This window comes from Bombina bombina, chromosome 7 (genome assembly GCF_027579735.1).
Source record: "Bombina bombina isolate aBomBom1 chromosome 7, aBomBom1.pri, whole genome shotgun sequence".
Taxonomy (NCBI): Eukaryota; Metazoa; Chordata; class Amphibia; order Anura; family Bombinatoridae; genus Bombina; species Bombina bombina.
In genome coordinates, this window is record NC_069505.1 from 101,924,698 (window position 1) to 101,941,139 (window position 16,442).

At 38.1% G+C, this 16,442-nt stretch overlaps 1 protein-coding gene across 1 annotated transcript; it reads left to right on the forward strand.

Moving 5' to 3' along the window:
• Positions 1 to 5,646: 5,646 nt before the first annotated feature.
• On the forward strand, positions 5,647 to 6,018 carry CEND1 (cell cycle exit and neuronal differentiation 1). Its single transcript, XM_053689292.1, has one exon. The coding sequence runs from the start codon at positions 5,647 to 5,649 to the stop codon at positions 6,016 to 6,018; it is 372 nt and encodes a 123-aa protein (XP_053545267.1).
• The last annotated feature ends 10,424 nt before the right edge of the window (positions 6,019 to 16,442 follow it).

Consider the following 16,442-nt stretch of genomic DNA (forward strand, 5'->3'; position numbering starts at 1 on the left):
TCTGTGTAAGCGAGCCTATTTTAGTGAGTAAATGAGTCATTCTGGTCCCTTAGGCGACAGTCCAAAACTTGTACATGCATAGCCTTAAAGGAAAGGTTCACAATATTCCCGACAGCTTTAAAAGAACAGCTCACTGCATTCACACACAGCCTTAAATGGATGGTTAATGGTATACAAAGACTTAGAGATGGCTCAAGGCATTTATACACAGAGCTTTAAAGATGGCTTATGGCATTCACTCAAAACCACAAGCTGTCGCTTTAAGTATGTGTGTGTCTGTCTACATGCTATGAGCTGCCCCTTTAAGACTATAAAGCTGGGTGCATTGTAACAGTGCTGGGATCTGTCCCTTTAAGACTGTGCTGTGTACGTAGTGTGGCCTATCTCAATTCCTTTAAGGTTGTATGAGTTGTGTGTGTGTGTGCGCCTGTATGTTAAGGACTGTGTGTGCATGGTGAGAGCTGTTCCTGTGTGTTGTGTATGTTTTTTGTGCATACTGTGACCTGCCCCCTTTTAAGTCGGTGTTTGGTGTGCATGTCAAGTGATCTGTCCCTTTAAAGGCTGTGTGTGTTGTGTTTGTGTATGCTTGTATTTTTAAGACTGTGTGCATGCTGTGTGGATTTTTAAGACTCTGCGTGTGTTTGAGACTATAGCTTTTAGACTTGATGAATGAGATGTCCCTTTAAGGTGGTGTGTGATGTGTTTGTTTATGTGTACTAAGATTGGTCCCTGTTTTTTTGGGTGTACTTTAAAGTTGTGTGCATTGTGTGAGTGTGCCTGCCCTTTTAAGATTTTGTGCACATGGTGTGAGCTATTCCTTTAAGGATGTGTGCACTGTGTGTGTGTGCCTGTACGATTAAGACAGTGTACAGGTTGTTTGAGACGTCCCTTCAAGGCTGTGTGTGCTAAGTGCACTGTATGTGTTTTTGCCTTCTGTGATTTGTCCCTGTAAAACATTTGGGTGTGCTTTAAGGCTGTGAGCATTGTGTGAGCGTTTGTGCCTTTAAGACTAAATGTGATGTGATCTGTGCCTTTAAGGCTGTGTGTGCTGTTTGTGCACCTGTACCATTAAAATTGTGTGTGTGGTGTGAGCTGCCCTTTTAAAGGCTGTGTGTATGTTTGATCCTTAAAAGACTGCATGGCTGTTCCTTTAAGGCTGTGTGTGTGTGTGTGTGTGTGTGGTGCAAGCTGTCTCTTTCAAGGCTTTGAGTGTTTTGTGTGTGTACGTGCCCATGTCCCATTAAGGCAGAACATCCCTTTAAGCCTGTGTGCTTTGAGGGACTATGCATTCTGTTATCGCTCCCTTTAAGACTGTGTGTTTGGTGTCAGTCAACCTAATAAAGATCATGTGTGCCCACCCTTTCAAGATTGTGTGACCAGGCGGTGAGCTGCGCTGTGTAAGCATTATTTCCTCAGCAGTTTGTATAGTTGGTACTGACAGGGCTACTTGAAGTGCCTGTGTAGAGTTACAAATGTATAAACACATGTAGACTGAGGTTCATACAATGTGGTAGATTTATTAAAGGGACGCTGAACCCAAATTTTTTCTTTTGTGATTCAGTAAGAGTATGCAATTTTAAGCAACTTTCTAATTTACTCCTATTAACAAATTCTCTTGGTATCTTTATTTGAAAAGCAAGAATGTAAGTTTAGAAGCTGGACCATTTTTGGTGAACAACCTGGGTTGTTCTTGCTGATTGGTGGATAAATTCACCCACCAATAAACAATTGCTGTCCGGGGCCCTGAACAAAAAATTGGCTGGCTCCTCCTTAGCTTAGATGCCTTCTTTTTCAAATAAAGATAGCAAGAGAACGAAGAAAAATATGATAATAGGAGTAAATTAGAAAGTTGCTTAATATTGAATGCTGAATCACAAAAGAAAAAAATTGGGTTCAGTGTCCCTTTAAATATCGGGCGGACATGATCCGTTGTAGTATCCATTTAGGTGAGCAGAGCTGGCTGGGGAAATGGGGGCATTGTTGGAAGCTGAACCCCTATACCAATTTTTGAAGGTAAAAAAAAAATGCAGTATGGCTGAGAAAATACGGTAAAATGCTAAGCTCAGATTTTACCGGACATTAAACAAATTGTCACACACTCCCTAGAAAAGCCAAAAATGAAAAATATGCAACCTACGTTTTCAAAGTGCTACAAGTTGCCTAAATTAGCTATTTACTTTGCAGCAACTGCAGGTGGGCACCGGTTTTCAAACCCGTCCTCAGGCGTCTCTAGCATGCCAAATTGTAAGGATATCTGAACTAGATCACAAGTGAAATAATAAGCTTAGTAAATCTGATAATTTCACCTATCTCAACAAAGGTAATCTTCAAAATCTGGCCTGTTAGAGAGGCCAGAAGACAGGTTTGAAAAACAGTGAACTATAGTGTAGGGCAAAGCAGAAATTACACAAAAGCAAAGGTTTTTTTAAGTCCTTTTTAAAGGGACAGTCTAGTCAAAATTAATCTTTCATGAATCAGTTAGGGCATGTCATTTTAAACAACTTTCCAATTATTTTATCATCATATTAGTTTTGTTCTTTTGATATTCTTTATTAAAATCTAAACCTAGGTAAGCTTATATGCTAATTTCTAAGACCTTGAAGGCCTCCTCTTATCTCTGTAAATTTTGACAGCTTTTAACAGCTAGACAGCGCTAGTTCATGCATGCTATATAGAGAACATTGTGCTAACTCCTGTGGAACTATTTATGAGTCGGCACTGATTGGCTAAAATGCAAGTCTTGCAAATGAACTGAAATAAGGCGTTAGTCTGCAGAGGCTTCTATACAAGGTAATCATAGAGGTAAAAAGTCTATTAATATAACCGTGCTGGTTATGCAAAACTGGGGAATGGGTAATAAAGGGATTATCTATCTTTTTAAACAATACAAATTCTGAAGTAGACTGTCCCTTTAACCAAAAATCTTTTAAAAAAATAGCCAAAACACATCATTAGCATAATTCTATCCTAGTAGAAATGAACATTTACCTTTATTTGGTATAGTGATATTTTAATATGAAGTTTAATTTTACAAGACAGTCATTTTATATGCAAATTAAACTCAAAATGTAATTTAATGTTTATTTAATGTTTATTTACTAGTAAACTTTGAAATGTACTTTGATACATTTACTGTAGTTTTCTATATTTTAAATATTTAAATTGTGTGTATGTATTTATATCCATTTGCACAGATACCTAGATTTTACAATAATCCACCCTTTTCCTCCAAAACCATTCCCCATTAAATACACAAACAGGTTTTGGCAGAACAGGAAGAGGTCACATTTAATAAACTGATAGCCAAACCACTCCCTTTATGGAAAAAGTATTAACCATATTATATAAATTTACCATGATCAAAATCAATTCTGACCAAATAACAGCCAAATAACACAAAATAAATTGGGACCCACATCTCAGGTGTCCAGTCCACTCATTACTAGTGTGGTGTCAGGAAACGAGGGGGCCCAGGGAGAGAACCTATGTCATATGGCTCCATGTACGAAGCAGCGAAAGCTGCTCCGGAGCCTTTGCGGGGCAGGTTCGCATATGCGAGCCTGCTTCCCGCAATGTAAGAAGCAGCGGTCATTAGACCGCTGCTTCCTACACCCTACGCCACCTCTTAGGTGGCGAAGCAAAATCACCGAGAGCTCGCTCGCTCTCGGTGATTGACAGCCCCTTCAGTCGCGTGATTGGTCGCGCGACTGAAGGGGCGGGCATTACACACTCCGCTGAGTGTGTAATGGTACATACGGGCAAGCGGATCAATAGATCCGCTGCCCGTGTGTAGCGGAGGCGGGCGGACAGCTTCGCGAGTTAAGAAGCTGTCCGCCCGCCTCTTAGTACATGGAGCCCATAGAGTAGCATAACAGTTTGACAAGTAACAAACCACTGCTTACCACTTAAGGCTCAGGATCCCCTCCAACCCCTATCCAGGCAGCAATATCCAAGTTTCAGGCCACAAATTGACCACCTGACCCTATCTATACTTTGGTCTCCTGTGACCTCTCCAAAATGTTGTTCTTTAATCTCTCTGTAAAGAGAAAAAAAAAGATAGCCCTAAACCACTGCCTGTCTACAGTATCTTGCTCTTATAACTTCTCACTCCCCATTCACTTACTCCTCATATATGTATACACTGTGAACACTTGCATATGCTTAGTAGGAACTGGTACCTCAGTAAGTGTTTATATAAAATAATTGTGCACAATTTCAAAAGTAAATTAGGGTTTTTTGTTGTTTTGTTTTTTAATTGTGCTCTCAATCTTATCCATGAAAGAAAAATGTTGACTTGGGTTCCTTTAATTAATATGCATTGTCACCATAATAATCAATCCAATGAGTGTGGGTACCCACATTGATATCAGCTTGGGCGCAAAAAGCACATCACTCTCACCAAAGGGATCTCCCCTTTAGAGAACGTGACAACCACTTCAGATACAAATGAATGAAAATATTTGCAGTTTGATGTGTGCATTGGGACCGGCTCAAGTCTCCTGTCCTCAAATAGATGCATAAGTGGAACCATACTGGGTCCCTCCACATATATATACTATTATATCTATGTGATTTTATTGCTTAAAAGTTGTAACATGTTACTTGCCCATTGGCAGGATTACTTTGCTATATTTTGCTTTTGAAAAAATTTAAAACCGTATATGATAAAACACTTTGGTCTGAGATAAGTTTGGCTTTGTGTCTATAGACATGTGCTTTATCATTTAAAGGGATGGTGATGGATAAGACTCACTTTCTTTTTCTTTCCCCTATTTTGCTTATATGGTGCATCTAAGAGAAACATTTTACTTTTTTGTAAAATCAGATGTTTATGTGCTGATAAAAAAGTTTTTGTGAGGAATCAGTCTTTAACCGCTTCGCTTTTTAGAGAAAAAATGGCAGAGTACCAGAGAATTTTTTTTGCATTTTTCCTACCACTACGTTTAAACAGAAATAGAGCCTTTGTATTTTAGTTGTTTTTTTTAATTTACCTATGAAGTAGACAACCCAAGGTATTGAGCTATGCCCATTTTGGTATATTTGATGCCACACTATGGCCGCCAAATAAGATCATATTAAAAAAAAAAGTTAAATCTCTCTGTAACGATTGGCGATCTGGCTTCATATGTAAGGAAGCACTCATGCTACCTTACCATATGAAGGCAGATGCTGCCTTCTGCCACCAGCTACAGTCTCCGTTAAGCTGACAGCAGCGACCGCAACATGAACGTGAACCTCTGTGTTGGATGTAGGTACTACGTCAACACAGTATGCTGGACAAAGTACTGTGTGACATAGTACCTAGCTCCGATTGGCACAGGGGGTTAAGGTCCAATTGTACACAGCTTCACAATTTAAATGATAAAAAAGTACTTTTCTATGTGCATTATTCTTTACTTCATTGTTTGTATTTCTAACAGCTGTCCTTTTAAGCCAAGAGGTATTTAAACAGACAACAAATAAAATTTATATTTTCACTGTTTTCTTCCCTAATTATGTAGGTCAAGGCATCCTAAATTAGATTAACAGAAAAAGACAGAAGATCTGATTTCAAGTTGTTGACACCAGGGTTCCAAAGGACACAAAAGGACTTAAGTTTGGGTTTCTTTGCACCCCACTGTACTGTGGTCCTAAAGGAAATTCAGAATGGAAGCCAAGCCTAGATCGACCAGCGTGAAAAGCACGAAAAGTGACAAAAGTAGTCCAGCAACTGCAGCAGCAAGTGGAGATAAGAAAGAAGGTTCCATAAAAGAGCAACCAAATCCAACTCCTAAGAAAACAACAGTGGAGACTGTACAAGTCAATCAGGATGGAGCAAAAGCCAGTGGAGGAGCTGAGCCTCAAGGGGTCCCAAGCTCATTAGAAAATAAGGGGACTGAGGAGGAACAGGAAGCCACTAATGGTGTTTCAGAGGGGTCAGGAATCGAAGGCCTGAAGCCTTTTCTGGTAGCAGCAGGAGTTGCTGTGGCTGCAATAGCTATTATTGTTGGAGCTGTGTTCCTAGCACGAAAAAAATAAGTGTTAGGTGGTAGGTAGAGAAAGTTTTGTGGAGTGGTACAAACCAGTCTGATATGTACATTTTCTCAAAAGACTTTTGCATGCTGCAGAAATGTCACAAATTCCTTACTTGCAGTCACACATATCCTGGGGAGGATGGAACCAGAGGGTGGGAGGAATCCAAGTCATCAGTGGCTCATATTTTGTAAAGTACAAATTGGTTATTTGGGTTTGCTGATGTTTTGTGGACTTTAGTGGACAGATTTCTTCCAATATATAATCTGTTCAAATTCTGCTTTTCTTCATGCACTTTTAAAGTCTTTTGTCTAGAGCTAGACATATCTAACACAAATTGTTTTCATTCCCCAAAATAATTTTTACTCTTAACATTTCCCCTTTTATCTTCTTGTCCTCATTCATCTCTCATCTCAACCATCCTTGGAATCTTCTGTCGTCCACTAGTAAATCTTATCACTAAGCTTTGGGCGCTTGAGTTGTCTCACATTCTTTATCCCCAGTTATCTCACAAAATCATTTTTTTTTGTTAATTACTATTTTTTTCTGTATTGTTGGCATCAATTACATTTATTACCACACTTTCTGCACTAACCCTCTTCGTATTTCAGTGTTCTCTCTACATTCCTCCAATCAGGGCTCCCTATTTTCCTCTCAATACAAACATGTGTTATTGTTCATAATGGCTAATTTATTTGGCAATTATACTCCAAAAGACCAATTATCTAATAAATTATACTCCCGCAGCCAAATTATTTGACTAATTAATGTTGAAAGATCTGGCACTAAAATTCTTTGTGGTTTAGAGAGGACAGTAATACAAATTAAACAAGAAAATCAAGATCTCAGTACTATGAATAAATGTCAGCAATATCTGGCCATAGCATTGTATCTTCTTGCTTTTGTGAAGACGTTAATTTTCAGAATGTCATTGCTAATTTAATTTAAAAAAACAAAACACTTTATTCATTCATGCAAATGGTATATTGTACCATCCATTCACTACTCTTCTCATGCTATTAAAACCATTCTTTCTTTACACTGCTCTTTTTATGGGATGACATTTAACATTTTATTCCCATAGATTTCAATGAAACAGACTGAACTTGAAAATGTTGTTTAAAAGAAAATTCATTACAAAATAACACAACTTTATAAAAATCAGTACTGATTTCACTGTAATTGAAAAAAACTTCTTTAAACATCTCCTTCAGGCTGTTGAATGTCACTTGCGTTCTTCACCTCATATCACTGTGTGGGGCCTTTATTTCAAAATGCAGTTCATTTGTCAAAAATTCTTTTTTTTTCACTTTAAGTATTTTCTGGCTAGTATATAAAATTACTATAAAAACAGTGGTACTTTCATTAAATCATTTGTTTTAGATGCTTCATTTCTAAAATATTTACCATTTAGAAATGATAAACATCGCTCCGTTCCTCCTACATTATTTAGCTGAGGGATGACAAATTCAGCTTCATCCAATCGTTGCGTGCCCCACTTGGCATCCAGCTTATGGGGCATGCAACGATTGGATGCAGTGTCTAAAAAAAAAAAAAAAAATCAATGAAAGTGCCCCTATTTTTTATAGTAATTGTATATACTAGCCAGCAAATACTTAACATTTACAATCACTTTAAATGGACGGTCAAGGCAAAATTGAACTTTCATGATTCAGATAGCGCACACAATTTTAAACAACTTTCCAATCCACTTCAATTATCTAAATATACACATTTTTATTTGCACAATTTCTTAGGTGCCAGCTCCTACTGAGCATGTGCAAGATTTAAAGGATATAAGTATATGCATTTTTGAGATTGGCTGATGGCTGTCACATGACGCATTAGTGGAAAAAAATATAAACAACTTTGTAAGAAAAAAATCTACTCTTGCAAAATTCAAGTGTTTGGCATTGTCTTTTTATTATGCAATCATTAATTACGCAACTCTACTGTGTTTAGTATTCCTCTAATCAAGCAAGAAAAGCATACTGAGGATAAATACATATTTGTATCATATAAATAATCTGTTTTATAGCCCCAATATATCAAGAGAACAATCATAGTATTTTTATAATGAACTACTAGAATGTTGGCCCTTGTATAATATCAGTTTGATGGACCTGTTTTTGTACTAAATGATTTTGCTGTATAGAATTGTATGGAATCCTCCTCCTGATAAGTTTAAATAAACTGCACTTTCCCTATACACCAATTCTTTAAAAATAAATACATAAATAATAACAATTATTATTATTATTATTGTTATAATAGTAATAATCATCAACCTCATCAATAGATATGGGTTTCCTGTGTCAAACCTTCTACACTATGTATAATTAATTACATAGATACAACTAAACAGGATTTCTGGAGTCAATACTAAAATGTAAAATATCACAGATCATAGATGGAGCCCCCCCTCCACGTTTCACCAATACAATTCTGATCTTGCACACCCCACTGTGTTCCCCCATTTTCCTTTCTAACAACAAAAAAGCGTATATATGCAATAAAGCAGTTAGAATAGAAAAATATAAAAAGATGAAGGCCCATAAATATCAGGCAAGTCCTCAAATGTAAATCACCTTTCTACATTTAAGGCTTATAATAAATAAGCTTGGTATCTTTAGATGATGAAAGGAGTTTTATAAAAGAGAACAGCTTGATAAAAATGTGGGACCAAATCTTTACAAGTAGAGTTAGCTTCTCTCATCACAAACAGAATGAGGTCACACGCCTCATTCATAAATGCAAACCGGACTTCATTTCTGATAACCCCTTTCTTATAGCTGCATTTGGTGTCCATGTCATAGTACGGTTTGCATGGGGACAAAATAAAAACAGAGGCGCATCTGACTATTTAGTTACAGATAAAAATAACAAATATTACAGTAAGGCATCTGCCCTGGTAAGATAATTAAAAAGCAATAAGTTAGGCCCCCATGTTTTAAAAGGCATGCAGACAGCTTCTAAACTTGAGAAGCTGTCTGCACGCCTTCACCGAATACAGTCATCGGATCTGTTCGTCCACTGACCCATATGCAGCATTACACACTCTGCTGAGTGTGTAATGCCCAACCCCTTCACAAGAGAAGGGACCGTAAATCACCGAAAGCGAGCGCTCTGTGATTTCTTTTCGCCACCTCAGAGGTGGCAAAGAATGAAAGAAGCAGTAGTCAGAGCAGTTTCCGCTGCTTTGTACATGGAGCCCCTAGTGAGACGTCATACTAAAGCAGAAAAACATATATTAATAGTCTTTATGACTAACCAAAATCAGTTATATCTATTAAAAATCAGTTCGCAGAAAGGACCTGAATTTAACACTCTGTAATCCTAAAATACGCAAACATTAAAAAAATGTCACTCTGAATTAAATGAATACTAAACCCAAATGTTTCCTTTAATGATTCAGATAGATCAGGCAGTTTTAAGCAACGTTCTCATTTACTCCTATTATCAATTTTTCTTCATCTTGCTATCTTTATTTAAAAAACTGGAATGTACAGCTTAAGAGCCAAACCATTTTTGGTTGAGAACCTGGGTAATGCTTGCTGATTGGTTTGCTAAATGTAGCTACCAATAAGCAAGCACTATCCATGGTGCTAAACCTAAAATGGGCCGGCTCCTAAGCTTTCTATTCCTGCTTTTTAAATAAAAATAGTAAGAGAATGAAGACAAATGTATAGTAGGAGTAAATTAGAAAGTTGCTTAAAATTGCCTGTTCTATCTGAACCATTAAAGAAAAAATGTGGGTTTAGTGTCCCTTTAAGTATAATGTGTTTGACTGCAACCGTTCCAAGTGATATTTAGGTAGAGTTATTCTCAAGCTATCAGTGACCAACCCCTGTTATTTAGAAAAGCCATCTTATTTCAGAAATGAAAACGCCTCTTGTGTGTCCTTGGTTTGTGTTGAAATATGTGAAATATGTCAGACGACTTCATAATAAATTGCAGTCTAACATAGCTCCAATGAAAATATTTTTTTTCTGTGTATCAGTGTTCATTTTATTTATTGTATTTAATCTAAAAGTTGTAAAAGCATGCAGTCATTGCATAATAATGAAGCAATATGAACCAATGAAAAACAAGCATTACATACATTTCACCAGTTAAATTGTCTACCCCTTAATGGTGTATGTCTATTTTCATTAATGCAAATCTCAACATGTTTATATTGTTCTAAGGTTTTTTATTTGATTGAACAAATAAAGATAACATTGTAGTTATATACCACGCATATTTCTTGAGAACATTTTCACTCCACTCTGTATATATTTAAAATCTATATTAAAATAAAATAGCAAAGTTAGAAATTAAATAGTGACAGACTATCTTTAAAGTGTTATAGACTGTAAGCTATAGGATAGAATTATAAGGATCAGAGGTTTTAGCAGAGTAAGTAGAATAGTTGTAGGAAAAACTAGACAAATAGGATCAGCAATATGGCGACTTTTGGGAATTTTCTATAGGAGCAGTAAGAGATCTATGGAAATGCAGTTACTATAGGGAAAGGAAGGCCATTTATATATAGACTAGTCCTAAAGCCCATGTACACAGGCCATTTTCTGCAGTGTAGCGGAAAAAACACACCCACCCGCCCAACTACGTCCCACTCGCTTCCGCTCAACCATGCCCCCTTCCACATCTGCTCCCGCTCGTCACGCCCCCGCCACGCCCGCACACCCTCTCTGCTGTCTGATCTTCACACACCCTTACGGCCAGGCCAGGTATGTTTGTCTCGCACTGTAGTCTCTACTGCGCACGACAGCTTAGGACAAACTGTATATACTCCAATCTAATTTCTTAAAACCGAATTGCACTGACAATTCCACAACAGAAAAATATTAACTGCATAATTATGTTTTGCACTAGTACAAATACAAAAAGGAGCATTAGATGCTATGTTTATATGTATCGCCTTAGAATTTTGCCTAAACAAAGGCCTTTTTCTTAAGCTTGTGCCTCTGTTAGTTTTTCTCATTGTTTCAAGTGTTCTTCCTACGGGAACTGTATGGCTGCAATGTGTGAACCAGATTCCCCTACACTTCTGACTTGGCAGGAATGTATGAGCATAAAGTATATATGTACCTAATAAAATCTAAAACAAATTGTGTCTGTGTATTCATTTTTAACTATTAGAAGTTTTATTTCCTAAATGTTTTAGTAATAAAATTAAACAATCGCCATCACACATAGGGCTAGATTTACCAAGTGTCGAGCAGACATGATTCGCTATAGTATTAATTGAGATATGCACTAAATTGAGATAGGATCATACAGATTATCATAGCCTGAACACACATACGATAAAAGTTTCAAATAAGTATGAGATTTAATTAAGATTAAATGTAAAAAAAACAATAAACATCATGAATAAAATTATTTGAAAGGTGTAGTATACACCTTTAATAGAATTATGAGAAATTATGTTAATAATTGGACAGTAGTCTGGATGCATGCGCCAGATGACAAGATTGTTAAATAAAGAGATCTATAGAAATGACATCCGATTGGTCAAGTGATTCAATGCTTAAAAGGATACTAAACCCAATTTTTTTCTTTCATGATTCAGATACAGCATGCAATTTTAAGCAACTTTCTAATTACTCCTATTATCAATTTTTCTTCCTTCTCTTGCTATCTTTATTTGAAAAAGCAGGAATATAAGCTTACGAGCCGGCCTATTTTTGGTTCACTACCTAGGTAGCGCTTGCTGATTGGTGGCTAAATGTAGCAAACCAATCAGCAAGCTGTACACAGGTGCTGAACAAAAAATGGGCCGGCTCATAACCTTACATTCTTGCTTTTGCAAATTAACGGCTAGATTTAGAGTTTGGCGTTAGCCGTCAAAAGCAGCATTAAGGGGTCCTAACGCTGCTTTTTACCGCCCGCTGGTATTTAGAGTCAGGTAGGTACAGGTGTACCGCTCACTTTTATTCCGTGACTTTTGGCTACCGCAGATCCCCTTACGTCAATTGCGTTTCCTATCTTTTCTATGGGATTTGCCTAACGCCGGTATTACGAGTCTTGGAAGAAGTAAGCGGTATACCCTCTACCGACAAGACTCCTACCGCCAAAAAAAAGTCTGTAGTTAAGAGTTTTATGAGCTAACGCGGAATATAAAGCTCTTAACTACAGTTCTATAAAGTACACTAACACCCATAAACTACCTGTACCCATAAACCGAGGCCCCCCCACATCGCAAACCCTATAATAATTTTTTTTAACCCCTAATCTGCCGATCGGACCCCGCCGCCACCTACATTATCCCTATGAACCCCTAATCTGCTGCCCCTAACATCGCCGACACCTACATTATATTTATTAACACCTAATCTGCCCCCCCAACGTCGCCGCAACCTAACTACAAGTATTAACCCCTAATCTGCCGACCGGACATCGCCGCCACTATAATAAATGTATTAACCCCTAAACCGCTGCACTCCCGCCTCGCAAACACTATAATAAATTTTATTAACCCCTAATCTGCCCTCCCTAACATCGCCGCCATCTACCTACAATTATTAACCCCTAATCTCCCGCCCCCAACGTCGCCGCTACTATAATAAAGTTATTAACCCCTAAACCTAAGTCTAACCCTAACCCTAACACCCCCCTAAGTTAAATATAATTTAAATAAAACTAAATAATATTCCTATAATTAAATAAATTAATCCTATTTAAAACTTACCTATAAAATAAACCCTAAGATAGCTACACTATAACTAATAGTTACATTGTAGCTATTTTAGGATTTATATTTATTTTACAGGCAACTTTGTATTTATTTTAACTAGGTACAATAGCTATTAAATAGTTATTAACTATTTAATAGCTACCTAGTTAGAATAATTACAAAATTACCTGTAAAATAAATCCTAACCTAAGTTACAATTAAACCTAACACTACACTATCATTAAATTATTTAAATAAATTACCTACAATTACATTTAATTAAATAAACTAAACTATAGTACAAAAAACAAACAAACACTAAATTACAGAAAATAAAAAAAGAATTACAAGAAGTTTAAACTAATTACACCTAATCTAAGCCCCCTAATAAAATAATAAAGCCCCCCAAAATAAAAAAAAATCCTACCCTATTCTAAATTACAAAGTAATCAGCTCTTTTACCAGCCCTTAAAAGGGCTTTTTTTCCGGGGCATTGCCCCAAAGTAATCGGCTCTTTTACCTGTAAAAAAAATACAACCCCCCCAACATTAAAACCCACCACCCACATACCCCTATTCTAACCCACCCAACCCCCCCTTAAAAAAACCTAACACTAACCCCTGAAGATCTCCCTACCTTGAGCCGTCTTCACCCAGCCGAGCCGAATTCTTCATCCAATCCAGGCGATGTGGTCCTCCATCCGGGCAAAGTCTTGATCCAAGCGGCAAAGAAGAGGTCCTCCATCCGGGCGATGTCTTTCTCCAAGCAGCATCTTCTATCTTCTTTCTTCCGGCTCCATCTTCAGACCGCCGATGCGGAACATCCATCTTCGACTAACGACGAATGATGGTTCCTTTAAATTATATCATCCAAGATGGCGTCCCTCGAATTCCGATTGGTTGAATCAGCCAATCGGAATTAAGGTAGGAAAAAAATAAACTAAACTATAGTACAAAAAACAAACAAACACTAAATTACAGAAAATAAAAAAAGAATTACAAGAAGTTTAAACTAATTACACCTAATCTAAGCCCCCTAATAAAATAATAAAGCCCCCCAAAATAAAAAAATTTCCTACCCTATTCTAAATTACAAAGTAATCAGCTCTTTTACCAGCCCTTAAAAGGGCTTTTTTTCCGGGGCATTTCCCCAAAGTAATCGGCATTCTATTGGCTGTTCCGATCAGCCAATAGGATTGAACTTCAATCTGATTGGCTGACTGAATCAGCCAATCAGATTTTTCCTACCTTAATTCCGATTGGCTGATAGAATCCTATCAGCCAATCGGAATTCGAAGGACGCCATCTTGGATGACGTCATTTAAAGGAACCGTCATTCGTCGTTAGTCCGTCAGGGAAGGCGGATGTTGCGCTGTTAACTTCTTGTAATTCTTTTTTTATTTTCTGTAATTTAGTGGGGGGGTTTTTTGTACTATAGTTTAGTTTACTTAATTAAATGTAATTGTAGGTAATTTATTTAATTTATTTAATGATAAATAGGATTTTTATTTAATTTTAGGAATATTATTTCGTTTAATTAAAATGATAGTTAACTTAGGGGGGTGTTTGGGTTAGGTTTAGGGGTTAATCATTTTATTATAGTAGCGGCGATGTTGCGGGCGGGAGATTAGGGGTTAATAATTGTAGGTGGCGGCGATGTTAGGGAGGGCAGATTAGGGGTTAATACTATTTATTATAGTGTTTGTGAGGCGGGATTGCGGCGGTTTAGGGGTTAATACATTTATTATAGTGGCGGCGAGGTCCGGTCGGCAGATTAGGGGTTAATAAGTGTAGGTAAGGTAGCGGCGACGTTGGGGGTGGCAGATTAGGGGTTAATAAATATAATATAGGTCGGCGATGTTGGGGGCAGCAGATTAGGGGTTCAAAGGGATAATGTAAGTTGCGGCGGTGTCCGGAGCGGCAGATTAGGGGTTAATAATATAATGTAGGTGTCAGCAATAGTGGGGGCAGCAGATTAGGAGTTAATAAGTGTAAGATTAGGGGTGTTTAGACTCAGGGTTCATGTTAGGGTGTTAGGTGCAGACTTAGAGTGTTTCCCCATAGGAAACAATAGGGCTGCGTTAGGAGCTAAACGCTGCTTTTTTGCAGGTGTTAGGTTTTTTTTTCAGCCCAAACTGCCCCATTGTTTCCTATGGGGATATCGTGCACAAGCACGTTTTTCCAGCTTACCGCTACCGTAAGCAACGCTGGTATTGAGGGTTGAAGTGGAGCTAAAATAGGCTCAACACACCCTTTTCTGAGCCTAACGCAGCCACTCAAACAACTCTAAATACCAGCGTTGTTTGAAGGGTGCGCTGGGAAAAAAGGCAGCATTAGCTACACGGGTCTTTACCGACAAAACTCTAAATCTAGGCGTAAGACTTTTAAAAAGTCAAATGAGTAATAAAGATCACAACACAAGTGTTATAGAATTTTAAAAATGTACTTTCAAAGAACTGTTTTATAAATTAGAAGACCTCAAAAGATGAGCAAAGACGATGGCGGGTTAAAGGGCAGTAAACTCAAAAAAATGTATTGTTTTAAAAGATAGATAATCCCTTTATTACCCATTTCCCAGTTTTGCACAGAAAACGTGGTTATATTAATACACTATTTACCCCTGTGATTACCTTGTTTCTAACCATCTTCTGACTTGCCCCCTGATCACATGACTTTATCTTTTGACTTGCATTTAAGCCATTTAGTGCTGTCCACGGGCGCGAGCACAATGTTATCTATATGGTTCACATGAACTAGCTTCCCCTGATGTGAAAAGTAAATGCAAAAACATGTGATCATGGGGCTGTCTTTAGGGACTTAGAAACAGACAGAAATTTAGAGGGTTAAAGGCTATAAAGTATAATAATATAACCATGTTGGTTGCGCAAAGATGGGGAATGGGTAGTAAATGTTGCACTGCGCCGCTCTAGCTGTTGCTAGGGACGCGGCGCCTGCTGTCTGCTTGTTGCCTAGGGGGGAGTCGGCTCCTCTCTTTGTGCACCGGTGACGTCATTGCCGCACGCTTCCTCCTGCAGAAGCCACTCTGGATCTCCTGTGGCGCGAATCCTGAGCTTATATAAGTAACTTCACTCCGACCTATCACTGCCCAAGTATAGGTGTTACTTACTGTTCTCCTGGGTTGTGCTTATTTGTATGCTGGATTGTTATATTGTTGCTGAACCTTGCTTGTCTGACCACTCTGCCTGTTTAACCCTTAACTGCGGGATTGATTTACTGTTGCCAAATCCTGCCTGCCTGACCATCCTAGTGGTTTTCCTCTGGACTGCCTTATTGTTTCCAATCCCTGTCTGCCTGACCATCCTAGTGGTTTATCCCTGAACTACCTTTCTCTGGTTTCCTGTCTGTTGCCGCCAAGGACTGTCCTGCCTGTGGTAAGTGCCACTTATCTTACCTTGCAAACCTTCTCTGCTCTGGGATATTCCCTATCATTCCGGCTCGATGCCGGAATAACAAGACTACTGGCCAAGTTCAGTCTGATAGAGGAGTATCCCACAAGCATTACATTATACTTGGGCCATTGAGCCAGATGAGGTGGCACAAGCAGTTTATCTACAGGGACAGATGTTGGGAATCCATACTACACAGTTGCAGAATATGGATTCCAAGCTAGAGGCTATTACCGCTCAACTCTCCTTACTAGTTACAGCGAGGAATACCGCTCCTGTTGCTGTACTGCGAGTCTCTACTCCTAGTACTACGGCTTCTTCCTCTGCTTCTGGAAGTATATCCGG

Excerpts from the sequence above, each read along its gene's own strand:
- CEND1 (XM_053689292.1), top strand. The coding sequence starts at position 5,647 with ATGGAAGCCAAGCCTAGATCGACCAGCGTGAAAAGCACGAAAAGTGAC.